General features: G+C 43.6%; 1 protein-coding gene across 2 annotated transcripts in view; it reads right to left on the reverse strand.

Annotated features, from left to right (window-relative positions):
• Positions 1 to 16,927, reverse strand: part of nbeal1 (neurobeachin-like 1) — a 41,597-nt gene extending 24,670 nt beyond the window's left edge. For both annotated transcript variants that reach the window (XM_072372413.1, XM_072372339.1), the window contains exons 1-8: positions 16,837 to 16,927; positions 16,104 to 16,416; positions 6,715 to 6,806; positions 5,307 to 5,468; positions 5,102 to 5,183; positions 4,869 to 4,996; positions 3,117 to 3,199; positions 964 to 1,049 (exon numbers count right to left, since the gene is read on the reverse strand). In XM_072372413.1, the coding sequence (XP_072228514.1) occupies positions 964 to 1,049; positions 3,117 to 3,199; positions 4,869 to 4,996; positions 5,102 to 5,183; positions 5,307 to 5,468; positions 6,715 to 6,806; positions 16,104 to 16,154 (684 nt within the window). In that variant the 5' untranslated portion in view covers positions 16,155 to 16,416; positions 16,837 to 16,927. The remainder of the gene's footprint in view (positions 1 to 963; positions 1,050 to 3,116; positions 3,200 to 4,868; positions 4,997 to 5,101; positions 5,184 to 5,306; positions 5,469 to 6,714; positions 6,807 to 16,103; positions 16,417 to 16,836) is intronic.
• Positions 16,928 to 17,349: the final 422 nt, after the last annotated feature.

The following is a 17,349-nucleotide window of genomic DNA, read 5'->3' on the forward strand; positions in this document are numbered from 1 at the left end:
CTTATCATCAGCTTAATGGATTTTATAACTCCTAATGGGCTCCAACACGGCGTACTGTACGAGCGACACCAGGGTTCTTACGGTTGTGATGAAGTCAGTCTGGGTTTTTTCCCCCATTTTTATCAAGTAAATGATTTTGTTAGTCCAGGAAAAACAAACTCCACCCTTTCAAGAGATAAAATCTACAGCTTTTTGGTAATAAAGGAGGTTATTTCATCTGATACACCTGTAAGTGGCTTTTCTTTGAGCACACAGTTTGTTTAAGCATCTGCCTGCACTGTGCTGCCGAGGTGATGTTACACCTGTCATGATGCGTAACCACGGCAACGGCAAAGTCGTCCGCAAGTGGGAGCGGCTTATTGAGTTTTTCAAAGGCCGAGTAATGCCCAGAATAAGCCCCCAAATTCAGATGAGTTGAAGAGAGGACAAAAGGGATTTTTTTTTTTTTTTAAAAGAGGAGGAAGTTTAAACCGTTTCTTCCCTCGATCATAACAGCAAGTGTGACGACCTCACAGCCCGGATATCAGGAGGGGAGCGTGACTTTGCTGTTGCATTTCGTATCATTAAACCTGTCCAAGCTTTGCTGCCATTTCAAAGACCCAAGTTGTACAAAACTCTGACACTAAAACAGCTCTACATATTATTATCTCTTTTCAAAGCCGAGTTCTTGCTACATGTCTAAAGGTCAGTGAGTTTTCTGACTTACGAGGGAATCACTGACTCAGTTTGCCAGACTGTCAAAGTTACCTGGTTTCAGGCTCTCACAGGTGTGCTTGTTTCATGAGAGGAAACTGAAAATCTTTGGGTTTTGGACAGAATATCTTTGGAAAATGAGAGAGATCGTTTCATCGACCCATCGCCACCCATAAATAATGAATAAAAACTGCATCTCCACTTTCACTGAATGCATGATTGCAGTTATTAATGTGGATCATGCCGGCAGCCCGGCGGTATAAGTTTCACCTGATCTCCAGCGACTATGGCTCCAAACAGGTGCAGCAGGCAGCATTTCAGACTCTCCTTCAGGTGCTCGCTCTCTTGGAAGCACTCTGGAACGAGGACACACACAAACACATGAGCGCGTTGGTTTGACCTGCAAACATGGTGCAATCATGAAAATACGACTTCATCACAAAACAGAGCCACAGCTCGCAGCAAAGGCTTCAGCAATATTTTAGCTTTGTAAAATGTATCTCCAATAAAGTTGATCAAATAAAGGAGAGAATTAAGGAATCAGCTTGAAATTTGCATTTCCAAAACAAATACCTGCGCTGGTCTATATATGGAAAACAGTTTGTAGGTAAAAGAAGGTGCAGGCAGAGCTTAATGAGCTGTTGCAGCCTGATTAACAGGAAACGTGGCCCCAAGAAGTCAGTGGAAACAATAGAAAGGATTCATGATTCAGCTCAGAGTCTGACAAAAGATGCTGGTTGTTCTCAGTCAGCTGAGTTTAACATTGGGAGCAAGAGTAAACAAAACTGGAAGATTGAAAGTTTTGTCAAAGAGTCAGAAAAGAGACGAAAAACAGGAGGTTTGTGAGCAAACTGTAAGAAACGAGAGGAATGAAATGGGATTTCCACCCAGAAAAGCCAAATATGAAGCATCAGTAACACCTAAAGAGAAGAAAAGCAGCTCCCAGCGGCTGAAGAGAAGCAGCCACGGACTGTGGATGGTTGGATGGAAGTGATGTTCAGAGATGAATCACCAAGGAGACGATGCTGGAGCTCTAGTTTGGTCCAATGAAACATAGAAAGACGAGTGACTGAAGAAAAGCAGCTGATTTCCAGCATCACTGAGGATATGGGCTGATGTCAGGGAGAGGACCAGAGGAGATGGCAGCCATCACCTCTGCTGTGAGTGTTCAGGTGGACTCTGAGACACTTTTTCTTTAAATGTCATCAATCAGAAGGAGGTTTGATGATGCTGAGCTCATTTCCAGGATGATAATACATCACAGAACAAAGAGAGTTCAGACTTTCCTGCAGGAAGACGAATCAACTCAACGACATGAACAGAAAACAGTCTGGATCTCCATCTGAGTTAAAGTTTATGGTGGAAGCTGAAACATCAGGTCCATGATGAGGCTCCTTCCTGCACAGCTGATCAGAACCAGGAAGTTGGAACCTAATTTATGAGGAATATTGTTTTTCATTAATAAAGTCCTCAAAGAATTCCAGCTGTCCTAAAAGCCAGAAGAGATGCAGAAAAGTGCGAACAAACCGTTTCCTATACTCGATCAGATCCCTCTCCAGGAAGTTCATGGTCTTTTCTTCTTTTAAATCAGCCGTTCCAAACAAACACATAGAAAAGTCTTTATTCATACACACACTCACAAAAGGAAGGTCAATGAAATCTGCAGCCCACAGAGGAGACGACCTCAGTTGTCACACACAAACTCACTCAGGCATGTGGCAATCCTGCCAGTAACCTCTGGGTCATGGTGGTCCCAGTCATCCATTAACTCATCTGTCAACACATCCAACTGGGGGCAACAAATCCGACATTTTGGCTCCATAATGTCTACTTTCTTTGTCCAAAACTACTAAACTGCATTCTGCTACCGCTGGAAAACGCCATGCTTCATGTAGAAATGAGCTAAATCCAAGGAAAAGGGACATATTCCTTCGGCACCTGCAAAATAAATCGTGAGACAGACACATGCAATCTATCTGCATGTGCCTAGAGTGTTGTCTTTAGCCCAGAACCACAGCAGCCACGCATATGAACCAGGACAGAAGGGTGTATTTGTTCAAAATGGCCGCCAGCAGCGCTGGACTGGCTTAACAGCCACCATTCACTATCTGCTCATCTCAGCACCAGGCAAACAGAGCAAGGGCACAAAGAGTGGATTCAATGAGACCCAGAGAGGAAAGAGGAGGAGGAGGGAGGGAGGGAGGGAGGGACAGCATGGGAGCTCTTAGAAAAAGATGGTTGAGGAGAAGAGCAGAGCAGAGCCTCTGTCCTGTAGCGGTTACAGTAAGTGGCTGAGCCGATGATTGCTTCCTGATCCACACAGAAAGAACCAACTAAGACTGGGGCGAGTACGCTGATCAGCCACAACATTCATGTTTCCATGGCCTGGTTTAAAGAACAAGAGGAGGGGTTCACAGACTTACGGTAAAAGAAAGGAACAAACTCAACCGTGAGAGGAGCTGCCTTGTATTTCTGCCTGCTCCTCTCCACTGTACCCAGCTGCTCCCTGGAAGACAAACATAAACAGCACAGAGTGAGGAACCTGTTTACAACCAACACCGAGACACCGACAGGCCGATGAAGACTAAATATTACGGGAGTTTGCTGCCAGTTATTTCACTGCATCTTTTTCGAGGGTTAATCCCAGATTATTCATCTTAAATCAACTGTTCTCTATATGTACGCATCATCAGAGCCACGCAGCACAAAAAATGAGGGCCGGAGACCATAAAGATTTGAATTTGAGGGATTTTTCTCCTCACCTTGGTCTGCTGGAGGATCATGTGTTTATAAGACAGACCACGCCAGCAGACAGCAATATGAAGCGTGACTCATTAAAGAGTACAGTCTGAATTCATCACATGACACAACCACCAAGTCTGTTCTTTCTTGTTTGGTGTTTAACTGCCAGCTACAATGCAGTCATGTGGAAAAGCAAGTCCGACTTCTTTTAATAATATTTAGAAACAAAATTAAACCGAAAATTGTGGCTCTTATCAGGTCTTAAAATCAGATAAATACAACTTCAGTTGAGCAACACATGACATATTACACCGAGTTATTATTTACTGAACAAAAACTGAACCAAAATATCGAAGCAGTGAGTGAGAAACTAAGTGAACCCCTGATCCAGCAGCTTCAGCAGCAGTGAGTATAAAACTAAGTGAACCCCTGATCCAGCAGCTTCAGCAGCAGTGAGTATAAAACTAAGTGAACCCCTGATCCAGCAGCTTCAGCAGCAGTGAGTAAAACTAAGTGAACCCCTGATCCAGCAGCTTCAGCAGCAGTGAGTGAGAAACTAAGTGAACCCCTGATCCAGCAGCTTCAGCAGCAGTGAGTGTAAAACTAAGTGAACCCCTGATCCAGCAGCTCCAGCAGCAGTGAGCTGCAGTGATGGTTTCCTGTGGGACGTTATCAGTCTCTCTCATGGTTCTGGAGGAATCTCGGCCCTCTTCTCTCCAGCGCTGCTTCAGCTCATTGAGGTTTGCAGCATTGGTTTCTGCACAGCTCTCTTAAGGTCCCACCACAGCATTTCAGTCAGGCTGAGGTCTGGACTCTGACTGGACCATTGCAACACCTTGATTATTTTCTTTTTCCCACATTCTGCTGTAGATCTGCTGCTGTGTTTGGGATCTTTGTCCTGTTGATGAGCCAGTTTCAGCCCAGCTTTAGCTGTGGGACAGATGGCCTCACATTTGACTCTAGAATACTTTGGTATCCAGAGGAGTTCATGGTGGACTCAATGACTGCAAGGTGCCCAGGTCCTGTGGCTGCAGAACCAGCCCAGATCATCAGCCCTCCACCACCGTGCTTGACAGCTGGTATGAGGTGTTTGTGCTGATATGCTGTGTTTGGTTTCCTCCAAACGTGCTGCTGTAGCACCTGGCTGCTATGGAAACAGTAAGGGTTCACTTTGTTTTTTCCACACTGCTTCAGCATTTTGGTTTCGTTTTAGTTCAACAAATAATGACTGAAACATGTCATGAGTTGTTATTCCTTTGAGGTTGTATTTATCTCATTTTAAGGACCAGGTGACATCTACGATGTCCGGATATTTCAAAGAGGATGTACTTTCTTTCTCACTTGACTTTATGCACTTGAGTGAACTGTGTATTCCTAAGTGTTTTCTGTCCATAACAGCTGTTTATGATAGTTAGGAAATGTGCTGTTGTTACCCGCATGTCCGATGCCTCCAGTTGCGGTACGGGTCATAGAGGCTCTCGCAGAACGCCAGCGCGTGCCGAACAAACTCTTCGGCCTGACTCTGGTCTACCATCTCCTTCTCTTTGGTCTTACTTTTCAGCTGTGACGTCACACACAGAAAGACCAGAGTCAGTATTTTCATTAAACCCTATATGGGATAAAATTTGAACTTAAAAAAAAAAACAAAAAAAACGACGGCTCAAACCTGCTGAATATACAGCGTTGTCATGGTGATGATGTGATTGATGTAAGAGCAAGTGCCAATCTCCTCAACGTTGGACAAGTTCCTTTTAAAAACACATAAACACGGGGTCAGGAAACCGTAAACTAGCTTGAAAAACACAGCTTTCATTGGGCAAAACCTTTCCCTGTTCAATGGTTTGATGCATAAGCTCGTTTAACCTCCTCACCTGCAGATGATGATGAGGAACTTCAGCAGCAGCAGTGCCAGGTTTTGCTGCTCAGGCTCCAGGCCATCGGAGGCTTTCTGCACGCACTGCAGTAGCTGGTGTCGCAAAACCTGCAGGATGTTGTCTGGGAGGAGCGTCAACACCGGTGGAACCTCATCTGGCCTGGAGACACAGAAGCATCGGAACCATAAACCAGAAATAATGTCGAACTCCATTAAATGTTACATAGAACGGGAGAAGCATGTTATGGGTCATCTGCATTCACTCAGTCACACCCATGACTCGTGCACTCAGGCATTCATTCCCAGGAACACTGCAGTGAGTGGCAGTGGGACAGCAGGACAGATGTGGCAGCTGCAGACGAAGCCAAGATGGAGGATAAAAAGCCAGCAGAGCGAGAAAAGATGAGGAAGATGTGAAACTCAACCACTGAGACCCAGTTTGATGGCTTTGAAAGATAGTTTTTAAAGCAAGATCAACATCTTTTTCTGTCCCTGATGCCAACTGAAGGGATTTAAGATTGTGAACGACACACAATGAGGAAATAAAATGACTAAATTATTGAAATAAATGCCTTTTATATGCTCGACACTCCAGTATCTCTGCCACAAAGCAACAAAACACAACCTTCATGGCGTTGCTCAAGTAGTTTTTTATGATAAAGTCATAAAAAAATAATCAATCAATGATGAATTTGTGAAAATGTAGGGTTTTTTATATGCTGCAACACAGGTTTTCTTCTTGTTTAAGCACAATAAATAACCCTGTGAAAAGTTTTGTAACCATTCTGCATGAATTTTCTGTCATTTTTAAAACAAAACAAGCGTTTCCTTTCTACAGTCTTTCCTACACTGGTAAAGTAAAACTGAGACACCCTGAAATAAGAATATAAAGCCTTGCTCGGGATCCTGATGTGATGCTTCAGATCACAATTTATTTAGCCTTTTAATTTCATTTACTTTCTCAGTAAATGCACCATTCCCACAGCTACAGTCACCTGCAAGCAATAAATACTGAAGCTAAAGGCACCTTACCTCACTCCTCTGTCTTTATTATCGAGTGGATCAGTTTTCAGCCGTAATAGTATGAATACGGCACTTTATTCAGAGTTCAGCGTGTATTAAAAACAAGTCTCTGCTGCTCTCTGATTCCCTTTCATGTTTAGAGAGGAGTTAAAAAGATAAAAAAGGGTTAGGACCTCTAATCTGGTGCATAAAGGGGGATATACTTTAATTCCTTTTCTGTTGGATTTGAAATAAAAGCCCTGGACCCAGGAGCTGGGAACACTTATGTTTTAGAAAAGGTTAGACAAAGTTATTTATGAGAAATGTTTTTTTAAATAAAACAAAAGTCAGGAAAAGGATTTTGCATGGAGAGGATTATAGTTTTTATAAAAGGTCCTCGTTACCTTGTTGGAGGCTTTTCAAAGTCCACATCGAGGCATTGCTCATAGGAGCTGATGAAAATCTCCAGCCATATCTTCAGGTAATCTGGATCCCTCTGAGAAATTAAAAGACGGAAAGAAAACGAGGGAGTAAAGAGCAAGAGGGATGGAGAGGGAGAACCACAGAGTGAAGGCAGGAAAAAGGGTCAAAAGAGAGAAAAACACAGGTTACTTACTGACAAAAGCTCTGAAGGTGAAATTAAATGGTTAAAAACTCTTTCTAAAGTTTATTTGTAGCACATTTCATGTACAAAACAATTCAAAGTGCTTTATATAAAATAAAAGCACTGCAGCGGGGAGTGAAAGAAGCATTAAAAATACAAAAGAACATAAGGAGAAACAAATAAAACAATTTAAATGATGAAAAATAAGCAACAGTCTGGATAAGTTAACAGATATCGTGCAGATTTCATGCATAATTTAAAAATGTCTCCATTTGGTGACAGTTTAATCTCCTCTGGCACTTTGTTCCACTTGTTTGCAGCATAGCAGCTAAATGCTGCTTCTCCGGGTTCAGTCTGGACTCTGGACTGGACCAGCTGACCCGAGTCCTTGGATCTAAGAGCTCTGCTGGGTTTATATTCTCTGAACATGTCACAGATGTATTCTGGCCCTAAACCGTTGACCAGGCTGTAACTGACTGGATTTATTATGGTCCCAGTGTATGAAAGAGCCCTCTGTGACGTCTACTCCCAGACAGCAGCAGGTCACAAACTTTTTATCTGTCCGTGAAAGGATCCTGACGGCGACAGCAGAGTTTTTCACATGCTCAGGGCAGCCGTTTCACTTCTTAAGTTGCTTGAATACTGAAACACCAAATATTTCAGCTTTAAATCCTGAAGCAGCCTTATAAGAAGAGTCGAAACAACACAAGCACAATGTGAGAGAGATATAGGGATTTATATGAAGCTGTTAAGAGCTGCCAGTGAGACACATGAGAACAGGAATGTCTCAGTGGCCGGTTTGTATCTTATCTTCTTGGGCGTGGAGGAAACTAAAGCAGGCACCTGTTAGAGTGGAAAAAACGGGACCGGTCGCATTTTAAAGCACAGTTTCAAGCAACTGGCTCATCGGCATTGCATGCATTCCTGGAACAATGCCCTGGGAAGGATGGGATGGAAACGTCGGCTACAGAACAGGACTGGTCCCAACTCAGCTCCAAAACAATGAAAAAAAGAGCTCCGACGATGTGAGAAAAGCTTCAGACTCGACTATAATTATTAACACCGGGTGTGCGGCACAGTTTTAGCCTGAGGTAGCTTCAAATGTGTCACCAGCTTACAACCCCCAACAGATCCTGTCAGTGGCTCTGGGTCATGTGGAGGGTGTGAGTGAGTAATCGAGCTCAGGAAGGACTCAGGAGGGGATCGGTGCAGATTATTACAGCACTTAATGCTTTATTGTGTATTTTGTGTTGAACTGTTGAACCCAATTCCAAAAAAGTTGGGACGCTGCGTAAAATGTAAATAAAAACAGAATTAAATCATTTAAAAGTCTCATAAACTAATATTTAATTCACAATAGAACATAGAAAACGTATCAAATGTTAAAAACTATGAGCTCATCTTGAATCTGACGGCAGCAACAAGTCTGAAATAAGTTGGGACAGGAGCAACAAAAGGCTGGAAAAGTAAGTGAAACTAAGAGGAAACAGCTGGAGGAACGTGTAATTAATTAGGTTAATTAACAACAGGTCAGTGACTGATGATTGGGTGTAAAAAAGAGCACCTTAAATGTAAAGATGGAAGATCCAGGACTGCTGAGCAGCTTGAATCCTCCATCAGACAAGAATGGGACAACATTCGTCTCCCAAAGGTCCAACAACTGGTCTCCTCAGTTCCCAGATGATTACGGACTGTTGTTAAAGGAAGAGGGGATGCTATGAATAGAGAGTGTAGTTTGATCAGTGACCTCTTAGTATCTTCTTTCTCTGGGCTTCAAATAATGTAAAAGCCCTGAAAACACGACATAAATAATCCCTAAATGCCAAAAGTGACTGAAACGAGAGCATCAGGCCAGGGAGAATTCATAAACAAGAGATTAAAATGGAGGAATATAACCTAAATGTAGTCAAATTAGACTTTCCTGGGGTAGCACTGCCATCTGGCAAAGGAGTGGGGAAGGGGGTGAAAGGCTGATGAGGTCTGTCTGCGTGTCAGAGAGGAAATCAGCCAAAATAGAGGAAGCCGGTGTGAATCTGCATGATTCCAAGTGAAGTCATCAGGCTCTGTGTGTGTTGGTGTGTGAGCAGGAGGCAGAAAAAGGGCATAAGAAACAGCTACATGTGGATAGTATGGCTGCTTCTTTGCTTGTTGCTTGAACTGCATAAATGAATGACAACAGAGCGGGGAGGTGTGTGTGGGGGGGGGCGCTTTTAATTGGCTGCTGCCTAAGCTGTTCTTTAACCAAAGCAATGAATACCCCATTGTCTTCATGTGCATGCGGTTGCTGCTGGCAGATAATTTAAAAACCATGATATAAGTCACCCGCTTAACTCTCAAGAGACTGAGTTTGCTAAAAATCAGGGTCTGAATGAGTGTGTGGTGTGTCTCTGAAAGAATGTCCTGTTTTAAGCAGCAGCTTGGGAGCACAGATGCCCATTGAGGGTTTGGACTGTGGCAGGCAGGGACACACCCTGCTCTATATGACTCTGTTTATCCTCGGCTGTCATCAGCGGCTGGGCAAACACACACAATCATGTAGAAACAATTCTTCTGAGGGGATCCCGCGCCTCTCCACTGTATTATTGACCAAAATCACATGAAGCTCCTTGCCAAGCTGCCACATCACATTCCTAAAGATCTGTTTAAGCTGACCTCTGTAAAACAAGACTGCCAGGACAGATCAATACGGCCCATTCTTCAAATAGAGCTCCCCACTGACCCACAGAGCGGTTAAGCAGACAGAAAGTGATGATCAAGGGTCAGAATCCATTATCCAGCTCACTGAAATCTCAAGAGAAATAACATTTATTGATTCTAGCTGAAAAAACGTGATGATTTACTTCAGAGAAGATGTTGGTGGACGTCACATATCTGTGCAAAGTCAGGATGTTTTTATAAGATCCTGGAGACAAATCTGCTTTATCAATTTTCAAAATAAGAAATAAACTCCTTAAAAGGGGAACTCTGGTATTTTTAAACCTGGACCTTATTTCTGGCATGTAATACGTTCATCTGCTCACTGAGAACAGTTTGGTGAAAGTCGGCGTCCTTCGGGAGATATTTAGATAACTGGAGATCCATATAACGGAGTGAACGGGGCTTAGAGGATGCAGCCTCTAAATAAGGCATTATCTGTCTTTATTTCACCAATACTTTAAGAAGAATGAATGAATGAACGTCTGCTATAGCTCTGTTAGCTCATAGCTGCTGTTATGTGGCTACTTGCAGCTATAGGAGAGCTAACGGAGGGATTTCTACACAGGCACTCTACTGGGACCACTTCATCCACACGCCCCCCTGCAGCACAGTTTATTCACTCCGTGCTCTGTGACAGTCGGCTAACTTCACACAGAGTTTGCTGCTGATAGTTTTGTGCAACATGGCAGGATATTTATCAGATTTTGACGATGTGAACGCCGACTTTGAGTAAGATGGACGTTCTTACTGGAGTGAATGAGCCGTGCTGCAGGGGGGCGTGTGGATGAAGTGGTCCCAGTAGAGTGCCTGTGTAGAAATCCCTCCGTTAGCTCTCCTATAGCTGCAAGTAGCCACATAACAGCAGCTATGAGCTAACAGAGCTATAGCACACGTTCATTCATTCATTCGTTGAAATAAGGTCTAGGTTTAAAAATACCGGAGTCCCCCTTTAACAAAGCTTTCATCGAGCTAAAACAAAACAACATCAGATGCATCAAATCAGCCGATAACAGACGACGATGCCGGCTTCAAACTGGGTTTCATGAATGTCGTGATTTTCATCTCAGATTAGAGCATCCAGAGCAGCGCAAGACATCCAGAGTTTGGTCGTGGTGGCAACCTTTTAATGCACGAGGTCCAGATGCACAGTAAAAACATCTGGTGGCCGTCATATTGACCTCATATCAGCAACAGCCCACCTTTCACTGTAGTTTCAATGTGCAATATAGTATAAAATGGACAGACTTGTCAGTGTATCATAGCGACACTTTTATTTTAGTTTGGAGGCTTTTCCCCAAGAGTAAAGAGGAACTAAGAGCTTTTAGCTTGGCAAGAAAACGACCATCTGGTCATGAGGCAGAGATGCTTTTGTTTGTGAAGAAAAACTTGACATTAATATCTAAAATGGACCCTGCTGCATTCCTCGGTTTTTGTTAGCTGGTACATCATTTTTTACTGATTCCCTTTCATACTCTAAGATGATGCACCAATAAAGAGAAAAGTAAAGGCTCCACCACTGCTGGCATGTCGTGTAATTACTGTTCTGGAGGACTTTCCAGACAGAAACACAAGTCTGCACTTTTGGAAGAAATTTAAAAGTTAAAGTTTAAACAGTTTTATCTTGTTTGATTACAGTTAAAAATGTAAATCGACTGTTAATAGCTTTAAGTGCAGCAAATAAAAATAAAAACTGTTGGAGAAGAAGCCATCAGTGCATGTTTACATGTAGCATAAAACAGACAGATTTCCGTATTTCTGAAAATGTCTGCCAGGAGCAATAATCCTCCACGGATGACGACAACAGGCATTATATAATCCGGGTTATGATTAATTGGATTATAACTGGCCTTGTGTTTTGAGGTGGCTTTTGTTGTGATAAGAGCTACTGCACGAATAAAACAGTCAGTGACCGCTCAAAAATCTACAGATTTGAGTTGAACACTGATTACTTGATTGATTCGGTCATCAGCTGCTGGATGAACAGCATCCGCCTCGGCCCTCCACACAGGCGTGGTCAGCCGGCTGTCAGCCAGCTGTCGGCTCCCTCTGTGCGAGTCTGAGGGACCTGGCGACGGTGACATGGACTCACTGAAACCACAACGTCTGCAAGTCTCCTCCCTGCAGCTTAATAGACGGCTGTGGTCTTCCAGGCCAACATCCCTGCCTATCTGTCAGCTGCAACTCATCTGGACATGATGTCACGTTCAGAGGCGTATTTATAGAAGCAGGTGGGAGCGGCTCAAACCACACGAGGCACGTCTGATACTCTATGACATCAGTGTTATTTCAGAGGCATTCATAGCACAAAGGAAAATCTGAAGTTTTAAAAAGTTAGCCCGAGGGAACAAACTCTGAGTAAATAAGGGCGCGTTGTTGTGAATGTGAAAGAAAAGATAAGGCGTGGACGCTTTCTCTTCCCCCATCGTTTCCAGCTCGACTCTCATCCCCCCCCCCGCGCTCCAATGAGTTTGCAACATCCCACCAAGGTGTCCAAGAAAATTACAGTCGTTTTCTCCAAAGCAGTCTGGACAGGAAAGGGTGGGATGACATCAGAGGGAACCGTAACCAGAAATCCCTGATTTGTAAATGAGAGAAGAAGTCTCCTCTAGAATTAAGACGCAGGACGCAGATTTAAAGCCGCTGAAGGGTGAAATTATGTCTCTGGCTGTTGAGGCATGCTCCCTGCGGTCGGGAATTAAGACTTTTAAGGCTTTCCTGCGGCAGAAAGTGCTTAAGAGCATAACTGGCATTATAAGAAAGTTTGCACTTCCTCTGACAGGTTCCTCACTGCTGAAAGGGGCATTGCAGTGGTGTGTTGTCACCTCTCTGCAGCATGAACCAATGAGAGGCTGCGAAAGAGGATTGCATGTTACATAACCGTCTTATTGTTGCCTGAGCTCAGAGAAAAAAGTCACTGAAATGCACATAAGAACTGTTAAAATTCACACGCTCGCTTCTTAGGAACATTTCCACTTTCAGTGGGAACCCGTGAACTCGGGGCTGGGTGTCACCGACACAGAATATAAATAATAATATTATATCTCAGCAAAACTGAGATATAGCCACCTCTATGAAGCAAAACGGAAAGAAATTGAATCTGATCAGAGATAAAGAGCAATATAAGAATAACTCAACAACAGCTTAGACCCAAATTCTTTAGATATTTACAGGCGGGAGATTATTATAACAAAGAAAACAAGAGAAGCACCTCCACTAATCCATAAAGCATCTAAAGTAAAGTCATCAACACTCAGTATTTTATCACACATCGTCAGGGAAAACCACACACTCAGCGCAATATATAAAAGAAAGAAAGTAACAAACTACCAGCTCACAACAGATTACATAAAACCCTTGAGCTGAAAAATCCTGGGATAATATTTGCTTTTGAATGCGTCTGTTTTGTACCTCTCAGATGAATATGCACCGGGGGAAAGATAAATATTTGGCTGAAATCTTAATGGTGGCTGGTAAGAAATCAATAACAAGGAAATGGAATCGGGCAGACCCACCGACTCTGGACCAATGGGTTCAAAGTGTTAAGGAAATCTATATGATGGAGAAACTGACTCCAGAAGATCGAAACAGAAGAAATGGACAAGATACAGAAAGATCAGTGACACAGAGGACTGAATAACAATGTATGAGACACTGATGAGTGTAAAACTAAGATAAATACACGTGTGGAAAAGGAAGAAAAGTTAAACAGGATCGACACCAACACTGACTCCACAGCCACAGCAACAGAAATGTGTTTCAGATCTTCCTTGGGCCAAAGGTCTGGGTCCTTAATTGAAGAGTTGCACATCTGTTAGAACAGAAACTGAGTCTGTTCCTCTTCCAGCAGCAGGAACTGGGTGAGGGTCAGGTGGATGGAACTAAGCGATAAACAGCTGAGGTCTACCTGACGAACAGGAACAACTGGTTCTGCCTATGAAGCCAAAGGCTGCCGGTGTTGTAAAAGCTTCTATTGTGAATAATGCTCACCTGACTGAGTGTCGTGGATAAGCTCTGATTATAAAGGCAGCTGTGTCATTTCCTGCTGTCAATCATTTAACAGACAGGACATATCATAGAGCAACTGCAGCGGTGGAAAATCACAAGATTAAAACACCTTTCAAGACATATAAACTGAATCACTTACAGTAAAAAGTCTTGATCCAACTTTCATCTCCTTGGGGGTTTTTCTGGGGTTTCTTGTAATCTTTTAATGTCTTGATAAGGTCTTTATATTTTCAGTCCAGTCCAGTGTTTTTGTTCATTCAAGCATAAATAAGAAGCCAAACTCAAGGGATGAACCGGTGTTGTGTCGACACAGAACAGACAACTTAGCAGAGAAGCCGTTTTAAATTGGATCTTTAGGCACTTTGTCACAAAGACACATCATTTGTTCCCATTTCTTTAGCTGCATCTATGAAAAACAGCAAAGAAAACACAGTTTGACAGACAGAAAATAGGATTTCTGCAGCAACAAGGTGATTCCCAAAGAGCTATTAGCTGAAAACTTGGCATATCTCAGCATGGTGTGCAGTGTGTCCTTAAAACATTTGAGGAAACTGGACAAGTGGAGGACAAAAGAAGAAGTGTCAGGCCTAAAAAACTATCTACAGCAGATGAACAGGGTCTGAAAGTGATGTCCTTAAGAAAGAGGAAAAAATCCAGCTGTGACCTGACAGGACCTGAGAGATGCATCTGGACCTTCAGCTGATCCATCTACTGTTGGCCCAAGCCTCATCAGAAATGGTCTCCATGGAAGGGTGGCTGTCAAGAAGCCGTTCTTAAGGAAGGGAAACAGGGAGAAAAGGCTGAGCTGTGCCAAATGACACAAGAAGTGGACTGAAAATCAGTGGCAACAGGTCTTATGGAGGGATGAATCCTCCCCAGAGCCCGGACCTCAACATTATTGAAGCAGTGTGGGATCATCTGACAGAGAACGGAACAAAAGGCAGCCCACATCCAAAGAAGAGCTTTGGGATGTCCTTCAAGAAGCCTGGAGAACTATTCCTGAAGACTCCTTAAAGAAAGGACAGAAAGCTGGTCTCAGAGGGTTCAGGCTGAGTTGGAGAATAAACTCTTATTTGTCTTTTTTTTTCCTTGTGTTTTTGCACACTTCAGAACATTACTGCACAAATGAGGGCTGGATCAAGACTTTTGCACGGTTCTATGTGTAGAAAAAGCAAGACGTTGCAGCTTGAGCCGTCTATTCGGTTTAAACTACTCTTCAAAAACGCAAGTCGACAACCACCACGAGCTGAGCTGAACTGAGACAACAAGAGGCTGCTATAAGTGGTGAGTTGTGGATCTATTAACCCTTCGGTGAAACACAGGGGGTCCGATCTTAGAGCTCAGACAAGAGCCAAACCTCTCACACAAACATTCCTCATCTGATTTAGGCCACGTGACTGCAGGTTCTCCTTACAGACAACATATCCTGGCAACCCTCACACACACACCAGCATGCACACACGGCATAGAAACATCCTGGCAGCCATAGCTTACATTTCAGCTGCTCAAGCTGAAAGACAGGCCACACTTAGATGTACAGAAATGCATCTTTTTTGGCTTCATGCAGAGATGAAGACTTAAATTAAATGATCCTTTTGGGTGATTAATGCTTAGTTAATGCAAATAAACTGTCCTGCTGGAGCAAACGCTCACTGGAAACTGCTGGCATTTTCACAAGAGACTGTGACAAGTGAAGAACCACAAACACCCCCTCCTCTTGGAAAAGATGCCCTTATATGTGTCAGCACTCATGTGCTTTACTCCTCAGGCCGAGGATTATTCGTGGTCGCGTCCTAAATGTAAGAATAACAGCTTTGCTTTAACGGGAGGAGGGTCGTAGTGTGTGTGTGTTACTGTGAGGGATTACTGTGGGAAGAAAGTGAGCGACTGCAGCCGGGCTCACGTGAGGAGCGGCTCAGGCAGGCCGTTTTGATTGGACGCCAGGGTGTGCGCATGCTTTATCGCAGGGCGAATTAAATCTAGCCAACAGCTGACTCAAGGGGTGCTGTCTCTACTCCAGAGTCATTCATTCGGGATCTGCACTGCAAAAACAATGCAGCATCATCACATCCCAACACCATCCTACCATTTATCCAATGCTGTTGTATTGATTTTACATGAAATTTAGTCAGCGGGACATAAAGAAGACACAGTCTTCATGCAACATTATGCTACAGTGGATAAATAATTAACTTATAAAACCAATGTGGCCCCTAGAAGTAATAAAGACCTTAAAGATCTACAAGCGATTTCATTAGTCTGCCTTTTTACTGCAGTGCTTTAGCAACACGTACTGTTTTATGTGCTACTACAAAAGTAGCTTTTGCATCCTAAAAAGTGTCATAAAAATGCTGCAAAAGCTTTACCCCTGCTGACTTTGGTTTAAATGTGGCTGTGAGCACAGGCCGCCAGTGCAAGCTGACCTTTCTGCCTGCAGCTGTCTAACCCCACAACATAAAAGAGACCAACACCTGGGTGCCACCTTACCTTGGTGCAGTAGAGCATCCAGACTTCGTACAGTCTCTCCTTGGATGCCATGGTGCCGGTGAGGGACACCCTCAGGCTGCGGTGTCCACCGTGGTCACTGCACTGGCTGCTTCATGGTTTCCATCATGAGTTAAACCTCTCAACGCCCAACACCATGACTGCCCAGCAATGGCGAGGTCCAACACTCCTCCACAAACGCGAAAGATGACCCAGGTTTGACGAGCTCTGGAGTTGAGGTTATTCCATGACAGAGGAGGGGACTTGGAGCACCAGGGGCCCGGACTTCTTGGAGGTCCTTCCAGCGGGGTTTGCGCTATGGATATCACAACAGAGACACTTGGATATCACGGTGAGACAAATGGCGAAAATACCTCCAGTAGCGCCGTGCACTTTGAGCTGCCCTGTTGGCTCCAGGCGCAGACAGACTGAGGCGGTTTTGGCTAAACACACACCATTAATAACGTCTGCCTCAGAGAAACTGCCTCGTTTGTCTCACCATAGCCGCGGCAAACACCGCCGCGTGAGAGTGACCAAGCTAGCCCAAAGCTAGCTGTCAAAAAAAAAAAGCCTATTTCTATTTTTTAAGCCCCCCTTCTTCCTCCACCTCCTCCTCCTCTTCATGTGACAGAAACGCTTCGTCCGCCCCAGCCTTCCCGGCGGCCCGAGACGCATAAAAGCAGGTAAAAACAGCAGCGGACGGATTCAAACCGTCGACAACTTCAAGACCACTTACCTGTGTAAAGAAACGGCCAACTGTCACTGACGCCGTCCTCTGAGTTGTTGTTACTGTGGCAAGCTCGCGACAGCGGCCACGCGCGTAAACCGGAAACTCCCCGCAGACGTTACGTCGGCTTGGATTTATTTCAAAATAAGAGAGGGCGCTGTGGTAGATTTATTTGACGTTATTTTACCTACTTATTTACTTCAAGGCCAAACTTTCCAAACATTTAAACATTAAGTGAAATTATATTTCATTATATTTCTTCAAACTGAGTCAAAAGACGAGACAAACTCAGGAAAAACGCACCACACTGACGTTTACAGCAGAAATAGTCATACAATCATATGATTAATAACAATTATTACACGTCATTAAACGATAAATAACTGATTATGGACAATAATTTACTTTAAATCAAAATAACAAGAAACCTGATATATAAACAAAAGGAAATATGTTTCGTAAAAAATGTATTTGATCTGTATCACACCCATATGTGACACCCAAATATATTGACCAGAGCTC

The sequence above is a fragment of the Leuresthes tenuis genome, unplaced genomic scaffold (assembly GCF_036924035.1).
Source record: "Leuresthes tenuis unplaced genomic scaffold, fLeuTen1.0.hap1 SCAF_1, whole genome shotgun sequence".
NCBI classification, from domain to species: Eukaryota; Metazoa; Chordata; class Actinopteri; order Atheriniformes; family Atherinopsidae; genus Leuresthes; species Leuresthes tenuis.